Below are 22,256 nucleotides of genomic sequence, written 5' to 3'. Positions count from 1 at the left end.
CTAAGAAATGTTCACAAAACACATACATATTACTTTGTTTCTAGTGATCAAGATTATTAGAAGAATAAAATAACTATCTTGTTTCTTTGCTAGTAATCTTTACCGAAAATACCGATATTTTCGGTACAATTTACTCCTTTCATCAGCGCTAGGCGCCCAGTATTCTTCTTCTCAAACGAATAGTGAATCTGGGATTCAGGTTTTAAAAATATATATTATATTCACTTTTTTTCAATAAATCCAAAGTTCCTGTAGTAAACTACTTCTCCTAACCATTCTTATGTAAAAGTGTCATGAATTATCAGGTGCTTAACTAAGTTTGCGCAGGAAACGCATCACAGAAAACATCTAAAGTAGTGACAAAGAAACTGGCAACAAACCAAACTCAAACAAAGGCGAGACTACCTCGAAAACTTTTTGAATCGACAAAGAAACTTAAACTAGACAAGAAAGTCCATAAAAAATTACGCACAATAACAAAGCCCTTTTCCACCGTTTAAGGAGGAGAACACAACATAATCGATTTCAGACCTTAAACCCTTGGGCTATCATCGATATTCACTTCTGCTCCTTTCCCTCAAATTAAATTCAATTGTTCCCATGCGCAGCCATTTTGTATCTAACTACACCCAGTCAGCGCAGGACTCTTTGTAAAAATGGAGAAGGTGACTCACGCCCCACCTTCAGAATTAATCACAATACAAATGAGTTTTCCTAAAGGGGAATCTTGGCCAATAGCAATAAGGGGCGTTACCTGGATTATTATTTTCGTCTCGCTTCAATGACTTCCCCTTTTAATAAGCGTGGTGCATGCGCAGAATCCTGAATCATTCAAACAAAATGTAAATAGTCCCTGCCCCTGTACCCGCAACTGCAGTGCCCTCTCATATTTCACGCTCCCACTCCTAATCACCAACACACCATGAAAACAATCGTCCTGCGCACTGTGTCCTTATGGGAGGGAACGACAGGGAGAGGGTGACATTACTGACGCGGGTGGGAACTTCGAATGGGATTTCGAATCGCACTTCACATGCTCGTTTGTTGTTAATCCGCAAACCGCCCGTCACATGCAATCTGTCGGTTCCGCGATTAGGACGTGAGTCGGATTTTTGGGATTTTCCGGTCGCTCTTTAGAGAAAATATTGAGGAAATCCGTTGTCCTGATAAAAAAGCCGATGTTTTAGTGAAAGCGGATAAGTTCTCCGGAGCTTGTGGAGCAGTTTAGGGAGTGACTCGTATTTGTTGTGAAGTTTCGCAAGTGAATCGAATAGTTCCGCGTGTGAATGTTTATAGTTACTCATGGAGAATTAGGTGTACAATTGGAATTTAGCACGTGCCCCATTTAGAAAACTACCGTAAAGTGTGCCCCTTTAAGGGCAATTCATATACTTCATCACATACGCCTTCACCATGTTAGAATTTTATCCTGTCCCCGCCAGCATGAATAGTGGACTAATGCCAGGTGGGGGGCAGCTTGATGTGCCCATTTCAAAGTCAATGGACTGTAACGGTCGAACAGGTAAAAACCAATACCACATTTCAACAATGACTTATTACACTCGTGTGAGTAAAGGTGTGAGTAGAATAGATAGGGGAGCGGCCCGGTAGAAAGTATGACAGCCTGTGTTCGAAGCAGGAGGGAAGGATTATGAGGAAAGGATTTACAACCGAATTAAAATGAAGCTGCTCCTGCTGTGAGTTTCTGCTGATCGATATGTGGACGTTGATCCTGTCCTTTTGCACCCCCGCGTGCTCCAAAAATATTGAATTCATAAAGCAAAACCGAATCGATTTTCTCTTTAAGGTTTAAATTAAGCCGAGCTTGAGACGATTTACAATATTCAAGAACATCCTTACTCCTCATGTACGTAAATCCCATAAAGTTTGTCCATATTCTTTCTATCCTCTATCCTGGCTTCTCAAGGCTTTGCTTAAGAGATTTTCCAAAGCGCAATGTGTATACGAGGATAGTAGCCATATTGTTTACGTTGTGTAAATCCTTTTGATAAAACTTCAAGAAAGATGAGGATAGATAATCCTGAAGACTAAATAGTATAAGGAAATTTATAATATACCTACGTGACTTATGTTTCCAGTACATTCTTTGGTGCTTGTGCCACAGGTGAAGTTAAACAATATCCACTACATTCAATGCTTTCCGAGAACGTGGAAGGACCATCTATTTCTTCGCTTGGTTAAAGTACAGTTATATAATTTTTAATAAATGACGATCCACTACTGATGTTCAAAAGAATGAAGTCTTCTACTAACATTGCCTTTGGTTGAAGTAACATCAACTGCGTTTATCAAAGCACATTAAAATCGATGTTTCCTTGGTTCTATCCTATCAAGGCTTTGAATTATTCATCATTCGAGTATATTTTTTGTTTTAACACCTAAGCCTGAATGAGAGAAAGATCCTATCCGAATAGGCTCAAAAACTAATTGTAATGACTTTACCTCTTACTTTATATATGAGACGACATGTTTTTTTTCATGTAAATCATTAAGCTGTTAAACGTAGTTCGAAATAGTGGTGAATTCATTATTTCCACAAAGTGAAATATTCCATACAGAGGGCACTTTGCATCTTAAAGTAGGGGGAGCAAGAGCGCCAATCAGTTAGTTTGATTTTGCCCGGCTACCTGGCGCTTTTCTTGACAACAACGCAATACATGCTGTGCAATTATTCATGGAGAAACACTATGAGAAATGTTACCCTGCCTATATTGCTTTCCTGAATCTAGGAATCGAGTGCAGCACAAACCCATCTGCCATACTTTACAGCAAAACCTAGTGCCAGAGGAATTCACGTGCTGGGTTAAACTGATCTAAGTGTGGTAGGTTTATCAAAACCGTTTCGTGTCTCTTTGGGTGTTCATCAAGGATGCATCTTCTCGCCATTACTCTATGTCTTCTTACAGACACTGTTACACGGGACATCCAAAAACAATAATAATCCATGTAGATGATACTTTCCTAGCGTCTCATAACTTCTTGAGCAATTTATCCAAATGTGGAATGATGTTTGATAATCATGCAGTGTGGTCTGAGAATGAATCTGAATAAAACAGGATTTTTATTGACCGATCCCAATGAAATAGGGACTATCACTACTAGTGGCAGTGACCTACCCAGAACTGTTCGATTTAAATATCTTAGATTAATGCTATCAGCCAGTGGTAAACTGCGTTATAAAATTGCTTCACGCATCAACGACAACTAGTTGAAATGACATTCCACAACTGGTGCTCTTTGTAATCGATGAACGTCTCAAAGCCAAAATTTACCGCACTGTCGTTTGCCCTATCGTCCTTTATGGCTTTGAATGCTGGTTGCTGGCCAGAGGCAATGACGAACGCCCTGCAATAATGGAGATGTAGATGTTGCGTTGGAGTAGTAGTGTATCACACATCGATATGGAGTTGCACCGACCGTGAAAAAATTGCGATGGAAGCGCGCCATGGGTGGTATAGCCATATCATTCGTGCAGACGAGAACGGACTTGCTATGATTGGTCTGAGCATCAAAGTCGATGGAAAACAACTATGGCTCGATACTTCAGATTTCGAATTGAGAACTTGGGGACTCCATCCAGGTTAGGTCCATGACCCAGCAAAATGGCGCAAGGTATTGGGATATACGAGCCGACCACACTTCGGAATGAGACGAAGACTTAAGAAAAGACGAAAAACAGAAGTATTTAGAACACAACATAAACTGTTGCATCTACTGGAGCAATTTGTATGGTTACCATAAACCTCTTAGTGAGGAATATCGCGCCAACCATACCTACGCGATACTCTTGGTTTTGTTTTACTTTTTTTTCAATCGGTCTTTGCTTGCTTCCTGTTCTAAATAAAAGCCACTTGGCCAAGATCGTCAGCGCAAAAAGTTATTTGAGAAAAATAGCATCGTTTATTCAACCCCTCCAGCCAAGAGAATACCAAGGACGTCGTCGTTAATTAGAAGAAAAAGTATCGACGTATCGCGACACTCGCATACTCAGCTTTGGGCTTAAAATCCCTCCGAGTATTCACTTGACATTTTCGCCATCATATGTTGCTCTGTTGACAGCTGTTAATTTCTCCAGAATGCATTTCCTTTCCTCCCTCGAACCCTCGAAATCGATGAAGATTAGACGCAGAAATCAACAGAATCTAGATCGAAAACCAGTTCAGACTTTAGATGTGTCCTTTAATACATTTCAGGATTACTTTAACTACATCAAACACTACATAATTACACTCAGATACTATCTTTGTGGCGATAGAGAATACATAAATGCCACTTCAATTGCCATACTTAACGCCATTTTTTTTTTATGTTAAACTTTTTAAGTTCTTCATCTTCATCCCCTGGCATATCCGTTTCCCAAGATTTAGTAATATGGGGAGGTGCAGTGAATAGTTCCGCGGGAAGACAGTGAAGCACGATGGCTTTGAGCCGCATGTTACGATGGCCTGTTACATCATCCAAGAGAGATGAAAACGCAACAGAGAATCCCAGGAAAGGTTTCTTCTACCTTTCTTCAACTGCTCATTACCGTGGATAAAAAGCCTACTATTAACATCATTCAAAATGCCATGGAAAGACCTACGACCACTAGCATGCTCTTTCTTGATGCGATGTACCGCTGCAAAATCAAAGTTATCTGCGGCAGTTTCTGCTTTCCTGATCAACGGAATGAAGAACATCCTTTTGATACAGTGCGGTATTCTGTACATTTTGTATTTTCTCCTGGTGACGAGGCTCCAAGAGTCTTCACCATTCCGAAGCCACAAGACGTCCTTTGGAGTGTCGTCCACTACTTGACTCTCACCAAAAATAAAAGCACTTTTGCGCGGATCAACATTCTTGGGCAGGTTATTCTGAGTCTCTGTTGTTTGAGCAGCAAAATAATTTTCTCTTTGCCAAGCGATGGGGGGATGGCAGTCTGCTCCTCTATGAGTAGATGGAGTCGAAACACGTCACCGAGTGTAAAGAAGCATCATATGCTACACCATACCTCCCCATCTGATGCTCAACCGAGGTTTTCTCAGAGCTCGCTTTGGTATTCCGACCACCGAAATTAGCCTCTCCTGAACTGCGTATAGCTGCTCATAAAAAGGTTCGCCTCTACTACGGGAATTGCCGTAATGTGGCGGGCAAGATCCTTTCAGAAACTGATTCCTAGATAGTGAAAACACGGATGTACGATCACTAGAATTTCCAGAATGTCCATTACATGACACAACCCACAACAGAATTGACACCCTTCCTCAATATGTGACCTACCCACTGTCACTAGACACTACTATGGGCATTTGAAACCTACCTGTAGATGTAAGTTGTTGAAAATTTAAAACTTGCAATCAGCAGAAGACCTCATATGTACGTATGGTCTTCAGCTAGAGAACTCAGTACGATCTACTGCAAACGGGTTAACCCAGGATATTGAAGAAAATAACCTGCAGACCGTGGGGCGCTAAAAGCAAAATATACACTGCGATTCCCAAATTCTGACATTAAACGCAAAAGTTTTCTGATTTAAACATAGATACAAGAAGAAGCCACCGCATCTGAAAATTTTAACTATTAAAATTAAGTGATATACTAAGTTTATTCAAAAAAGTTTTAATAAAATTTAATCGTATACATAAAATAGAGATGGACTATTGCGAAACAACTTGGCCGTTTACAAAACCATGCCAGAATATTAGCATAATTAAACAGCCATTCACAAGTAAGTTTGATAAACAAAAATTGGCTTATTTATATTACCTTTACTTGAATGAATTTTGTTAATTTTAATTGTTCAACAATAAATATCTTCCTGGTATAACAATTATGTATTATGAAGGGAATAACCTTTCGTCATGGAGTAGAACTTTTAGAATAATATTAAAATTCTTGGGAAAAATTTCCATTAAAATACGAACAAGTTTCTGGTATGGGGTTCCAAATAATAAAATTATCTAGCAATAGTCCATTTCTTTTCCCAAAAGTGTTTTTAATTCCGCGCCCCACATTAAAGAAATCGGGAAATTGCTAGGGGAAAATACGAATGTGGTTGCAAAAAATTGGGGAATTAGAAGAAATAGGAATTTGGTTGAGAAAACTATTAAATTGAATAATACTACATTCGAAAAAAAAATTAAACAAGTCAAAAATTAGAAACTCAGCGGTTCACACATGAAAGATTTTGTGTATTTTTTGTGTAAGGACAGAATTCTTCCATTTGCACGTAGCTCGTAATGTATATGAATATAGCATGTCAGATTGCCCACTTTAGTGTAATGTTGATATTCGCTGTTTTGGTTTACAGTAAACTTAAACAATAGTAGTAAATTTGAGCTAATTTAACGCCTACGTAGTAAGTAGTAGGATAGTAGGTTTTTCACTCAAATTGATAGTATTGTGTTTCATATTGTAGCCTATATTACTGCATTTTATGAACTTGAAGGAGGTTTCCACTCAGTTATTAACTCTTTTCGAGCAAATATCGATTTGGCGGATATTTTGAACCCTCCCCCTGATGGGGCTGCTTCTGAGAAAGGGCCCGTGAAGTAAGCGATCACTTTCTAACCGCCGAACTCCCTCCTTCACAACTGTTTTAACATTAACAAATACAAATCGAGACCTGTGACCTCTGACCCTACATGTCATTATATGGTTAAAAAAAAATTAAATTAGGTACCCCGTATCTCCTGTTCTTGTACATTAATATTTGCAAATAACATAAAATAATTATGACTGCCTCACCCTCAGCCTTGGTTTTCAGAACCGCAATGAAAGATTACCTTAACAAAGTTTATTCTAATTTATAAATCAAATTGCTTCCCCAACATTTGACATTGAAATAAGGTTAGGAGACGAAAATGATACGTGCTGCACAGAGATAAAATTTGAGAAGAGCCTGAAATTCGAAATTGGGCTACGTAGTCACCAATATAATTTCCTTTTTTTGATAGCTAACATAATTTCAGCTATCCTTCTTCGCCCACCAGGTCGAAGGCTTTGGCCATGCCACTGTGGATCAGTGAATATATGACAGAAATAAATGCAAACAAAATTAAGCACCTTTCTCAAAGGTTCGGTAATGAAAGGAATATCATTAAATAGCTTCGGTTGTGATATCGCTCGATATGCAAAATATTGATCTTGGGTTTGTTTTAGGGTTATCACACTTCTTCACCTCCCGGGATTATGCAAAGTTTTAACACCCCACATTTGGCACCGATTTACTTGATGTGATGATCTTCAGAAGCTCCGTTCTCGTCATGGTACAAAAGCCAATTTAGAATGATTTTCTGACTAAAAGACAGAAGCTATGGAATGCAACGCACCAACTCAATATCTGTTTATTATTTTAATTATATTATAAATGGATCAAATCAAACAGCTGACTTACTTTTACTGCCCCTAAGGCATCATACATAAAAGATATTCTATGTGAGTAGCAAGAGATAGCGATGCCACAATAAAATGAACCGCCTGAGATACAAAGATTTTGACTTTTTAGCTTTCATTTGGAATTGTTTATCTATTTAAGTTTGCCGAAACACATTTATGAGTTCACAATATGCGAGTTGTATACAAATCAAATACATACAAAAATGTATATTCTTGAGTGATTTGCCTTTGCATATTAAATGTAGCGGAGATATTTAGGTGCACACGATCAATTTAAATGCATACATAGCATATATGTACATGTACTGTACCCACAAGTAAGATAATGGGCAATTTTTGTTTATTTAGTTTTATAATATGCACAAGTAAATCTTGGAGATTCGAAATACATAAAGAAATAGTTTGAATTGTTAGCTACATACGAATGGGAAAGCGGGAATTGAAAGTTCCTCACATAAGACGCAAACCTCTTTATAGCTGAAGCGTCCAGCTTCTTTCGTTTTCGTGTGAAACAAAGCCTTATTAAAATCCAGTCAATGTCTGTCTGTCTGTCACACCCAATCTACTCGGAAACGACTGGACCGATTGTCACAAAATTTGGTGAGAACATGTGGTCTGTATGTCCCTTTACATGGAGCGAGTGGCGCTATTTTGTGTTGAATTTATGCGAAAGGGGGGTTTAATGTTTTTTCCAAAGAATATGGGTCACTGGCTAAACTATTCTTTGGGGACCACAGAGAGATTTCTGGCTGCAGGGTGGGAGAGCTGCTTTCTTCTCTCCAACGCGGCCAAGAGTTCGCAATTTTTCTTGCTAAGAACCCAAGTTTCCGAGGAATACATGAGGACTGGCAATATCATAGTCTTGTACAGAGCTTTGACCCTATGGTGAGACATTTCGAGCGAAAGAGTTTTTGTATGCTGAAATAGGCTCTGTTGTCTGACAACAACCGTGCGTGGATTTCATCATCGTAGCTGTTATTGGTTGTGATTTTCGACCCTAGATAGGAGAAATTGTCAACGGTCTCAAAGTTGTATTCTCCTATCCTCATTTTTCCTGTTTGACCAGTGCGGTTTGATGTTGTTGGTTGATTCGTCTTCGGTGCTGACGTTGCCACCATATTTTTTGTCTTGCCTTCATTGATGTGCAGCCCAAGATCTCGGCCCAATGGCCGCCTGCTCGATCTGGATGAAGACAGTTTGTACGTCTCGGGTGGTTCTTCCCATGATGTCGATATCGTCAGCATAGGCCAGTAGTTGGGTGGACTTAAAGAGGATCGTACCTCTTGCATTTACATCAACATCACGGATCACTTTCTCGTAGACCGTTGTTGATGTCGAATGGTCTTGAGAGTGATCCTGCTGCTTTTATCTGGCCTCGCCAGACATTGGTCAGGGTCAGCCTAGTCAGTCTTATTAATTTCGTCGGAAATACCGAATTCTCTCATGGCCGTGTATAGTTTTACCCTGGCTATACTATCATAGGCGGCTTTAAAGTCGATGATAGATGGTGCAACTGTTGTCCATATTCCAACAGTTTGTCCATCGCTTGCACAGAGAGAAAATCTGATCTGTTGCTGATTTGCCTGGAGTGAAGCCTCTTTGGTATGGACCAATGATGTTGTGGGCGTATGGGGCTATCCGGCCTAGTGAGATACCGGAGAATATCTTATAGATGGTACTCAGCAACGTGATACCTCTATAATTGCTGTACTGTGTGATATCTCCCTTTTTATGTATGAAACAGATAATGCCTCGTTGTCAATCGTCAGGCATTGATTCGCTGTCCCATACCTTGAGCACAAGTTGGTGTAACTGGTCGCCTCCATATTTAACCAATTCGACTGTACTGAAGACTCAAAATATGTGCCCCAAAAAGTGAAACAGTTCTCATTCTCAGAACTTATTCAACCGAAAAACCTTAAAAAAAAAATCACAGTGATGCATCTCTATGAAATCTAGGCCTCAAAATATATCCCATTCCAATATCTACACAAATAAAGTTATAATAGTATATTGCCATGTTTCAGAAATTTAAGTTAATCCCAGAAGTTAAATTTAAGTTAATCCCAGAAGTACAAAAACTGCCATCAGCATAGGCGATAATATAGGTCATAAATCTGAAAACCAGCGGTTTTTAATTTACGTACAAAACATATGTATGCTTTTGTACACAGAGTGAAGTGAAAATGCGTTAGATTAATTTAGATGCGTACATACATAATATTTGTATGCATCGTCATCCGATAGTAGACAATGTTTGTTTATTTAGGATGAACACAGTATTTATGTTGTTGATATGTGTCAGATTGAACCTAAACAAAACTGAATTTTTGACGACCGATCCCCATGAAACAGGGACAATCACTGTCAACGGCAGTGATCTGCCAAAGAACTGAGCGATTTAAATACCTCGGGTCAACGCTATCAGCCAATGAAGAACTGCGTAATGAAATTGCTTCATGCATTAACGCAACCTGGATGAAGTGGCGTTCCACAACTGGTGTTCTTCGTGATCGACGTATCAACATCTTAAATCTAAAATTTACCGCAATGTCGTCTGTCCAGTCGCTGTCTACGGTTCTGAGTATTGGCCAACTATAAAAGACAATGAACGACGTCTTGCGGTAATGGAAACGAAGATGTTACGTTGGACTAGTGGGGTGACACGTTTAGATCACATCCGAAATGAGGATATCCGCGATCGTTATGGGGTTGTACCGATCGTGGAAAAGTTACGAGAGAGGCGTCTTCGATGGTATGGTCACGCAATCCGTGCTAACGAGTATTCACTTGCCAAGATTGGTCTGAACATCGAAGTCGATGGTAAACGACCAAAAGGCAGGCCGAAACAACGGTGGCTTAATACGCTGGATGGGAATTTAAAAGCCTCAAGATTACACCCAGATCAGGCATTCGATAGAGCCAAATGGCGAAACCGATCACGACGAACCAACGGGGAGAATGGGAATGGAGAATGAGCGGGAAAAAGCCTGAAGAAAAGACGATGTGTATCATGGAGTGCCGGAATATTTTGTATTCTTAGCTATATACGAATGGAAAATTGTGCACAAAAGATGAACACGAAACCTTTATACACGGAGCGCCCAGCTTCCGGTATCCCGACTTATTAAAAACCAAGGGAGACTCACGGCTACTAGAGCTACTGTATAATTTTAGCTTCCCAACAGAATGCTTAAACCATTCAGATCTACACGGGTAAAGATTTTTGATAATATCCTCCTCGAACTTCAAAATGCACGTACTTCTGAGTAGGAATAGCATTCTGATAATTATCAGATAACATAGAGAGAAGCAAAAGCACATTGCGGTTTTACTTAGTATTCTTATTTCGACCCTTTAATCTGAAATACCATCTCTGACGACACCTTCGAAATGTTCACAAATCCAATCATTCCAAGCCAAAACAAGGCCCTTGACTTTGTTATCACCTGACTTCTCTCCGCGTTCTCTTTCTTTCATTTCCAGCGAGGAAGTAAGCAAAGGTCATAAGCACAATAGACGAAGACAATAGATTATTGCCTATCGCCCAAAAAATACGTGCAATTAAATGTGCATCAAATGGATAAATAGACAAACGACAGAAACTAACCTTGAAAGTCCGATCCAGTTATCCATCGAACAAGGTTATGATAATCAAAGGTTAGGCACATACCATAGTAATTATTAACGTAAACCCTTTAAAACAAGTCGGAATACCGGAAGCTAGCACTTCGGGTATAAAGGTTTTGTGTTCATCTTATGTAAGAAACTTCAATGCACATTTTTCTATCCGTATATAGCTACAAAACCAAAATAATCCTTCATATTTTTCCAACTACAAGACATACGTACACGTACATATACATAAATATTATCCTCACCCTAAATAAACAAACTACCTATTTCCAAATACTGTACATAGACCTGTACGTATATAAATTGACCGTACCCATATTTCCGATTTACTTCGTGCACAAAGGCATACATATGTACATATATAGAACGTATAATAAATACGGCTGGTTTAATGTACAAATATATCTACCTGAATTAGACACTGCCCGCAAACTTCATTAGCACGCATATACTATATACCTACATACACACATGTCTATTTGGAGTAATTGGTATTCATATACAAATGACTAAAAACCAAAATAATTCTTTGCGACCCCATTCATATGAACTTACTTCATTGTGGTGTTAACGAATTAATATGGGATGATGACGTTGTAGAATGCACGAAATTCACAAAAAATGGCAAAGTTTCACCCCCTATAACTTTGTTAATAATAATTGCGTTTTCTTCAAACTTGACCAAATTGTGCGTTATGTTATCCCTTACACCCATGCCGCAGCGCTTGTTGCTGGATGCACTGTCGAACAGGCGCAAAGCAGACTCGGCATATTGATGCGACGGGTAAGCGGATGGATGACTACTCATGGTTTCAACCTTTCACTGGAAAAAACCGAAGTAGTCATCCTGACTAAAAAGAGAATTCCGACCCTGCGTCCCATATCGTTCGGCGAGTCGATAATCGAGTCAAAATCAGCGGTAAAGTACCTCGGGTTGACTTTTGACTCAAAGATGAGCTTTTCTGAGCAAATCCAAGCAGCAGCGAACAAGGCTGCGGCTGAACTTTCGGCGTTAAGTAGGCTAATGGCAAACATTGGGGGTCCTACGTCTAGTAGGCGACGTCTCCTGATGAGGTCAACGCAGTCTGCCCTGCTCTACGGCGCAGAGGTATGTCCTGGCGCTCTTGACAAGGAGGTATATCGTAGACGCCTCGCGCAAGTACAGAGACGGGGAGCTTTACGGGTGGCGTCTGCGTACCGCACAGTCTCTGAACCGGCCGTGATGGTGATCGCGGGAGTTATCCCCGTTGCCCTTCTTGCTAGGGAGCGCCAGGCCATATACAAGCGCAAGGGAGATGAGCCAAGGGAGGTGGTTGCTCGCGAAGAACGGCAACACACTCTAGACGAGTGGCAGCTCTCTTGGCAAAATGAAACTAGAGCCAGATGGACTGCGCGGCTCATCGGCAACTTAGGTGCGTGGCTGAATCGGAAGCATGGTGAGACTGACTATTTCCTTACCCACTTTTTAAGTGGGCATGGAAATTTTCAGTCTTACCTGCACAAGATTGGAAAGGCGCGTTCTCCGCATTGTGTGTTTTGCAATGGAGTTGTGGACGATGCCCACCACACTTTTTTTTCTTGTGGAAGGTGGGATGGGGTTCGTCAGCAGCTCTATTTAAACACAGGGGATCTCTCTCCAGACAACATTGTGGAAGAGATGCTGAGGACTGCTGACAGCTGGAACCGTGTTGCCCATTACGTTCGGGCCCTTCTCGTTGCTAAGAAGATAGAACTCGACCGGTGGAGGAGCCGGATGGCAGGGGGTTCCTTGAACTGACAGTTCCCTTCCTCCTCTCCCCTCCCGTTGGTGAAAGGAATTCCCTGATTTGAAGGCTCCGCAAGGCGGGAGAGCTCGGGGGCTGGCCCGAAGTAATGTGACAAACGGTTCCAGGCTAGCTCTCTGACGATGGGGAGGTGTTTAGTTGGTAGTCCGACAACGTACCGAATCGGGAGTCCAACACTGTGTGCGTAAATGCATTCACCTAGCCTACCTCAAAATAAAAAAAAAAAAAAACACCCATGCCACCCATGTACTTCTGGGATGGACATAAATGCGGTTGCGGGTAAATTTCCAAAATGTGTAAAATATGCTATTAATAGCTTTATTTGTGAAGATATCGAAACCAAATGTATTTTGAGGCCTAGATTTCGTAGAGATATACCACTGTCTTTTTTGTCAGATTTTTCAGTTAGATAGGTTCTGAGAACGAGACCTGTTACACTTTTTGATGATCATATTTTGAGCCCTCATTCCCCTATGTTTTACCTGACAGACAGACGGACAGACAGACATCGACTCAATTCTAATGAGGTTTTGTTTCACATAAAACCTTAAAAATTGGAAGTTGCTTCGTTTAAAGTAAACATAGCCATCGGAAAAATATAAGCAGTATGGCAACAAATGGGTTCGTTTGATATTCTCGAAGACGGAAAACCCCTAATTAATATTCTCAATTGATTTAACAAGTCGGGAAACCAGAAGCTGGGCGCTTCAGGTATGAAAGGTTTTGTTTGCTTCTTCTGTGAGTATATTTCATGCTTCATATTATATTTTATACCAATACAAACTTTTATAACTCTGAGATAAAGTTAAGGGGGGTTTTACTCAATTTCCCCAAAAATATGGTAATACACTATTATTAACTTAATTTGAACAGATTTCGGTTTGGGGACTATTTTGGGGCTTCGGCACAACATAGAGGCAGCTTCATGAATTTTTTCAAATTTTTCGGTTGGGTAGTTTCTGAGAATGGGTCCGTTAAAAAGATCATCACTTTCCACCCCTCCTACTCCGCGCCATTTTAAAAAATCTCAAAACCAAGACCGGCTATGAAGTACTAATCGAGACCTTTCATTTGATACCCCACATGACTATATTCGGTGAAAAAAAATTTTACACCCCCCTTTTACATGTATAGGGACCCCCCCTAAATTTCAACGTAGAAGAATATCGCTCACTGCATGGCGCTCACAGTTCCCACCTGCAAACAAAACCTTAAAAATTATCTCCCTGTTGCAAGTGGGATTTGCCCAGCGCAGGGCATCAGCCACATCTTCGCACCATTGCTACCGGTTTCAAGCAATGCGCTTCAACTGGCTCTTAGATTTTCTGTGAAGGTTCAACTTTTCCTTTACGGTTTTACGCTATGAGATTCTAGAGCAACCCACTCGTCGACCATCCTGGGAGAATGAGTCCCTTTGCATGGCACAACCCGCAATGGAGTAGCTGTTCTTCCTTAATGTGTGGCCACACCACCACTACGTCCATTCTAGATATATATCATGTTCATGGTGTCGAAAGTTCGAGGTCGATGAGTAGTAAGTGGAGTGATGATCTGTACTCCGCAGACTGCTCTACAATGATTCAAAGGGTGTTAATGTGGTCGGTACAGGGGGATCCGGAGCGGAAACCAAACTGCTGTCTGTTGATCTAGCTTGATACATGTTTTTTTGTTTGGAGGAACAATTCGTCGCCCCATGTTAAGTTTAGTAAAGTACTATTATCAATCCTCTTTTAGTAGATATCAAAATTAATTTTATTTTGAAAACCAAATTTAATATAGACCCACTATACATAAAAATTGCACATAAATATTTTTTCTGCCGTGTAATAAAACAGTACTGGAAATTGACAACCATCAATCAAAACCTCTCGCCCTTTTCAATTCTGTGCCTATGATAGATCTCCGCCTTGTCGACTGCCTGCTGATATACTCTGAAGTATTCCAGAAAAAGTAAATACGTATTTAGTATTAAAAGTATTGATTGGAAGACGAAAGTAGTTACGCATTACGCATACTGGAATCCACCTTTTGATATTGAAGTGCGTGTCAGGTTCGCACATTAAACCTAAATCGCTACACGCACCATTCATCCATCCCTGACAAAAGTTTACTCCCTCGAACGGCAACTACCACCTACACGCTTTGAAAACCGATGTTTTGAAATAGGAAATAAAAAATAGAAAACATTTCTCCAATGGTATTTCTGCGAATTTTATCTTCCTACGAATTTGACCTGGCATTGTTTGCTATCATCTTGAAAAATTATCTCCTTGCCCATATGACTTTGTTGGCTTATTGGAGGCACTTGACGTCGTACCTATATGGAAATGCTATACAAACAATTTATAAATCAATTATCTTATCAGATGTTGACAGTGGATGATATGGAATAAATGTTATCGCATCATAAAGGATATCGTATGAGAAGGGTTCAGGCTCTGATAAGGGCTGTATAAAAAATCACCATAAAGAATTGTATAGGCTCGGGATCTAGATAAATGCTTATCTCACCGACATATGTTGTAAATCACATTCGTTGGATTTTCGTGAAACTTCCTATTCAGCATGATGTGGATAAATAGGGTAAAGTCGACCTTTAGGGAAAATGCTGTAGGAATAAACAAACTAAGCAAGTGGAATTAGATAAATTAGATGATATACTAAAGTTTTGAAAATTCGCTTCACGGTTCTACTTAGGTAGTTTAGAAGATTGGATAGTTCAACATTGTTATACCTGCACCAGTGATTCTCTCGAAAGTAAATTCAACTTCTAAAAATATGAAAATTCTGAAAACGTACCTTAGATCTTTAGATCGTTAATATTTTTAGAAGCCCTACAATCTTCCTTCCAAGGTTCAGAATTCTAGACTTCTTCTTAGTCAAGAAAGCGGTTTAAGCGATAGCATTATCGAATCCAAAAGAATCTTACATGTATTCAAGTTCTGAACATCGCTACAATTTGAAGAACATCCTTTTCTGCTACGAAATTCGTATGATTCATTCACAAATATGAGTCTATTCCTGCAAAATTCTTAAATTTATCATACCAAAACTTGATTACAAAGAATATCCTTTTGATTTTCCAGAGGTTGGTACCATCAAATGTGAAAAGAACTATGAAATCTGCGAAGGATGTGGACAGAAAATCCAGGACCGATATTTAATGAAAGTAGCAGACGCCAGTTGGCACGAACAATGTCTACAATGTTGTTATTGCGGAATACAATTGAGTCACACGTGTTACGTTAGGAATTCAAAATTATATTGTAAAGCGGACTATGACAGGTAAGGATATTGAAAGGATTCGTTTCGAATAGAACTATGCCTCTGTCTACATCTCTATCACAAACTCTTCACTTATAATGAATAAATCTATTTATTTATTCATTAAAATTTTAATACATATAGTGAAAACTCTCATTTTATTGTTCTTATTGTTAAATTTTTGTTATCATTTGCTATATATACTCATACCTCGTAATATGGTATATTTTACACACACATATTGTACTGATAAATGTTCAAAAATTTTCGTGATTCCTTTATTCACAATTTTTTAATCATGCCTTTCATTGTATGCGTGGGATTTCATAGTCGGCATATGTCCACTAAATTTAATCTCAATAAGGATGGCCCATACGCGGAAACTGTGAGAAAGTATCCATCTGCATGGTTTGGCGGGTGAGTGAATAGAATACTCACAATGATGCTGTCGTAAGGAGACACCCAGAGTTCCTGGCTGGTCTACCAGGGCTCCTGAGGAAGATACATTACCAATGGTCTTGGAAAGAGGTGATGAATTGCAGGAAACGATGGTGAAGAAGCCGAAAAAGTTGCCCTAACGACGAGTTTGCGTTTGTTCTCTAGCAGGCAACTGAACTTTAGTCATTGAGAGTTTTTCGAAGGGAAAGATAGACCACCAAGAGAAGAATGGACAATATCGGCTTAACCTTAAGTCCACTATACAGAGAATTCAGCGGAAATGCAACAGAAAATTATGATTTGAAGCAGTGTTCTCTAGCAAAGAGGAGAATGAACCTCAAAGACTAGTCCAACGTGATGTCTTTTCGACATCCTCAGTTACCAAAAGTTCTACGGATAGTTTTTCGGACGTACTGAAAACAACAAGGCTCCAAGATTGGATGGAAATCTATCCAGTCCAACTGGTTCACTAACACTTTTTATTCCTATATAGTGGAAAGAAGGATGCGACGACCTCGGGCATGTACTTCGCGGTGGTCATGCTCGACTTTGAAATTCGTTTATTTTGGACAATTGTCAGTTAACCGAGAAAAAACGCCACCACCACAAGTTTCGCGACAATAAAACGCTGGTTACCTGGCAAATTTACAAGAATGCCAACCGGGAAGAAAGAAAGCGATTGCTGTTACCTGAACGGTCTATTATAAAGATATTTACGTTAAACTGAACACTCGGGATGGTGAGTGACACCAACGCGCACAGGATATCAAGCACTTCTGTTGCGTTAATGATAAGAATGGTACTATCGTATGCTTATCGACCTACGAGTCGTGATGGCTAGATGGCGAGAATATTTCGTGCAAATTTCAACGCAAAAATTTTTCCATTCTCCACTTTCACAAGCACTGCCAACATTGTGAGCAATTCCACCTGTCAGCACGAATGGTGATGTTGAGGAAGTAATGAAACGAATGAAATGGGGGAAGCAACATCCTGTTGCTTACCTGATGACATCGCATCTAAGCTCTGGAAAGTGAAGAGCTGGGACCAAACACTGTGGCTCAATGAATTCTTCAATCAGGCTGTTCAGAAAGGAAGAACACTATTCGATTGGCAAGAAAGCACCACCAAAATTAAAATAGAAAAGAAAAGACCAGATTTTAATTTCATAACTTTGCGGCGCTCTCCAAAAATAATGAAGATGCATTGTTGGCCGTCTCTAGATACTAAGTAAAACTGATATGTAACTTTCCGGAAAATATCTTGCAACATAATGCCTGACCAACGTACCCAGTTAAACTGCAAAAGGAAAACCAGATGTTGTGAAGTAAATAAGAATTGGTGGAAGGATGGTCAAGCGATTTCTTTTTTAGCTTTTTTCCGTTTGGTAGCAGATTCGACTAGATTAGATCAAATTTCTCCATTTCTTTTGGTCATATGATTAGGCCGGGTGGAATCGAGAGACTTTTAAACCACCATCAAGCTGATCAAGGCATCATTGTTTCCCGTCAACATGTCCAAACCAATCTTAGCTACAGAATCCTCATCAGCGCGAATTACATAACCATACCGTCCAAAACACGTCTCTCTCAATGTTTCCACAATGAGTGCAACTTCACGCTGATCGCGAATGCCCTCGTTTCGAGCGTGATCATATCGTGATTCGGAACTCACCCAACACAAAATCAGATCTCCATCCATAGTCAACATTCAGAACCATAGAGGGCGACAAGGCAATTACACTTCAGTTGATTTAAGATTTGAGGTGTTCGTTGCTGAATTGATGCTTCGATACTACTACTGGGCAGGTCGCTGCCATTGATAATGGCTTCCGTTTTATTCGAATTCAGTCGGGTTCAGTGTTGCGAAAGGCAATCATTCTCCTTTTGAACAAGCTGCCCGAGATCAGCTTTACTTTACTCTTAGGAATGCGATGAAGTAATTTAACCCAGTGCACGAGTTCCTCTGGCCTTAGTTGTTGCCGCTGTGCATACCAAATGATTTTGGGAAAAACACGGTCAAATATTTTCTCTACATCCAGGAAAGCTAATGCGTCTCACGGTGTTTACCATTGAACAACCGCAAAGTGCGTATTGCGTCAGTAATTCCACAGTTCTTGACAAACTCGATTTGATTCACGGCACTTTGAACGATGTCGCAAATATGGCTGTTAAGAATTCGTCCGAATCTTCGTGTTGTGGGCTAATATCCGAATCGAATGGTAATTTGAGCTCAGTCAGCAGTATGGATGCAACCACAACCACCATCAATCTCCCATAAGACGACGGACCGCAAATAACGGGGCCGAGAGCAGGAAATCTTCCAGAGCATATGCTTTCAGAGGGCTAGCCCGGTTCAAATGGTACAAGATAACCTCCAGTAAGGCTTCGTAGCAAGAACCACTTTAAATGAGCCCCTTGCAGACTCGAGTCTGTTCAGCACTGTGACGCTGATATGAATATCCTGGGGGTGTATCGTGAGTACCTGCATAATTTCACGTTCTTTTTTGGACGCGAACTGATTTGGAGACTACAATCAGAGCCCAGCTGTGACTGACGTAACGGTAGCAGTTTATACGGAGGGCAGGCTCAATATTCATACTGATGGATGCAAGGTCTACCCACGACCTCTACCACAACTGAGGAGTACGCACCCAAGTTGTACAGCGCAACTCCGCGCTTGAGCTCACAACGAGCTCTGCCCTCTGCATAAACACAAACAACATCCAACCGCAAATAAGCGGACCGAGAACATATCCCGCAAAAATTCTCCTGAAACGTATGCTCTCAGAAGGCGATCATGGTTTCCATAACACCAGATAACCCCCGCTGAAGCTTCGGGATAAGAGTCACTTCAAATGAATCTCTTGAGGAGTCGGGTCTGATCGCGCTCCTCGAGTAAATGACAGGTGGAATCGCTCCAAATGACGGCAATGCTTTCGAAAGTGTTGGATGAGCACCGCCATTTATCCGTCGCAACTCGTGCAGCGGTAAATAAAGTTCCACTCTTGTAATTAAAGCAACAGAAGTGTTCGAAATCCTGTATACATTGGTGTCGGCTTTTAAGAAGTCAACACAAATCTCTCCGCCGTCCCGAGTATCTGTTTTATCGTTAATATGTTTGTAGTGAACCGCTTAGAAGACTACGGTTCCCAGGCTTCCCAGTTGATATTCTTATAAATTTCGTAATTAGCCAATGTCTTATCGACAATGAACTTATGAGAAAAGCGTTTCTTTTCATGGACCTTCATTTGGAAATCATCATTCCAAAGTGAAGTGTCTCGCTTTGTGGGTCGCTTAATTACACATTAATTTGCGGTTCTTCAAAGTCGGTAGCGCATGTATAAGATCATTCTACTCTTTTTCTCGGCTTGATTCATAGGATAGTAATCAATCGATGATCAGTTACGAGAGAGAAAATTGCGGTGTCTTATAAAAATGTAATGTAGAATATAAATCGTGCAGTCAGCCGAGATAATGGTGAGCTGCACCAGTCAGTTATCAAATCGTTCGACTTCTTCAAAGGCGTCACGGAAAACTTCGGTGATGACAATGCCAACTCCATGGATGCGACCACTACCCAAGTATTTTAGCGAGACTTGTTAAATGGCATAATCATTTGGTAACGACAGCCATTGACAATAGCGTAACGATAATATTGCTAAATATACTTTAAGACCAAAACCACCTTAAACAACTCATCTGCATCTTCCTCTTCAGAAGATATAACTGAAGAGTCTCTTTCACAATTTCTTGTTTTCATTGTCCTGTACTATCTTCCTATTTTCAACATATACATATTTATTATTTTTCATATTTCCCAAATATAAACTTGCAAGAATATCTGTTAAACATTTCCTCTTTCTCCCTTTCAGATTGTTTTGGGTTAAATGTACGCGATGCTGCAACCGGATATTACCACATGACATGGTAATGCGGCCTCAGCATTATATTTTTCACCTATCGTGCTTTACTTGCTGCATATGCTTCCAACCTCTTCAAAAGGGTGAACAGTTTCTGATGAGGGGCAATCAACTTTTTTGCCGACATGACTTCGAAAAGGAATTATATCTTCCCCATTGTGACGAAGACCTGATGTTAGATGATTCCGTTCGACCTCGAGATGGACGTAGAGGTCCTAAAAGACCACGAACTATCCTCACATCAGCGCAAAGACGACAATTCAAAGCCTCCTTTGAACTATCACCAAAGCCATGTCGAAAGGTTAGAGAAGCGCTTGCTAAGGACACCGGTTTGTCTGTACGAGTGGTCCAAGTTTGGTTTCAAAATCAACGAGCGAAAATGAAGAAAATTCAACGGAAAGCAAAACAAGAAGGCGACAAGGGAACTGATAAGGACAAGGATGAAAAAGGAATAAAGCAGGAATCGCCGAGCAGTGAGCATGGATATTTGGGGATGGATGGTTCATTTAGTTCGAGTCAACCATTAAACCCGAACCTTCCATATTCACCTGATGGTAAGTTTTGGCATATTTTTTTCTCACATGACAATAATTCTCATTAACTAATCTTTTTCTGCAGATTATCCAGCTAATTCGAACGATAGTTTCTGCAGTTCAGATATTTCTCTGGACGGTAGCAACTTCGACCATTTAGACGAAGGAACATCGGATACAATGTCGCTACAGAACCTAGACCTGCAGTCTTCCCATGGACCGAATAGTTCACACGATGCCCTGAACCTTAACTCAGGAGTGGTAAACCCAATTGATAAGCTGTATCTTATGCAGAACTCATACTTCAATTCCGAGCAATGAAATTAGTTCCCCTGTGGATGGTATTATGGAAATTCCTGACAATTATGAATATCATTCTGGTTTATTATTTTGGGTAAAAGGCATTTTATAGAGATTTTTAGACTGACGCTGATCGTAGCCGACTGGTAGAAAGTGAAGTATTATACATGAAAATACATTTCCATACCAACATCTAAGTTTTCAATGACGACCAGTCATTGCCTGTGTAGATTGTCAAATTCATCTTTTTTTAGGGGGAGTGCTTTCTCCGTAACTTAGCGGAAAGCGCTTGATGAGTATAGTCCAATATTTAAGTCGGTTACTTATACCTTATCAACTGTTTTAAAGATTGTCACGTTTCACGAACGTTTCACATCAGGAAAAAACCGTTACGAAAAAGTTACTAAGATATCGATAAAACGAATTTACTAGTGTATTAAAGCGATTACAACCAATTTGTCTATAACGACTTTTCTGTTCATAAGTTGAATACTTTAAAAACCTCAACGTTTTGTTTAAAAAAAAAACGAATAAGAAACGAATGAGATTCATTTTCCGATTCTAAAAATACCACTAGAATGTAGAGTATGCGTAGTGATAAAAATTACATTTACTACAAAATGGAAAGTATTAAACGAATCAGTCCAAAAACAAAGTAGTTCAAAACACTTTTACGTTTCATGCAAATATTGGAAACTACGAATACTTGGAGTACATGAAATTTAAATCTACTGCTGGAGTTAAGCGAAAACAATTCAATTGTAATAATAGAAATCAAGTACATATGTTTGTATGTATTTGCAATTGTGATTATGAATCTAGTCATTAAGGAGTAATGTAGTAGCGGAAACCAAAAGCAACTAATAATGATAGAGGTCAAATGTAATAGTGATATCTTTTTCATAAATTCAACCCCAATAGGACGTTTGATGTACGATCAACCGAAAACTTAATTTAAAAGCTAAACTAATTGGAGTCAGT

At 39.9% G+C, this 22,256-nt stretch overlaps 1 protein-coding gene across 1 annotated transcript; it reads left to right on the top strand.

Moving 5' to 3' along the window:
- The first annotated feature begins 1,085 nt into the window (after positions 1-1,085).
- LOC119648917 (LIM homeobox transcription factor 1-beta) lies at positions 1,086-22,256 on the top strand. The gene is made up of 4 exons (XM_038050823.1): positions 1,086-1,522; positions 15,905-16,103; positions 20,395-20,996; positions 21,061-22,256. Exons 1-4 carry the CDS (start codon positions 1,414-1,416, stop codon positions 21,294-21,296), a joined length of 1,146 nt encoding a protein of 381 aa, XP_037906751.1. The 5' UTR covers positions 1,086-1,413; the 3' UTR covers positions 21,297-22,256.

This window comes from Hermetia illucens, chromosome 2 (assembly GCF_905115235.1).
Source record: "Hermetia illucens chromosome 2, iHerIll2.2.curated.20191125, whole genome shotgun sequence".
Taxonomy (NCBI): Eukaryota; Metazoa; Arthropoda; class Insecta; order Diptera; family Stratiomyidae; genus Hermetia; species Hermetia illucens.
Note: the sequence above shows the minus strand (reverse complement) of the source record. Positions and strands in the feature narration are given on the sequence as shown.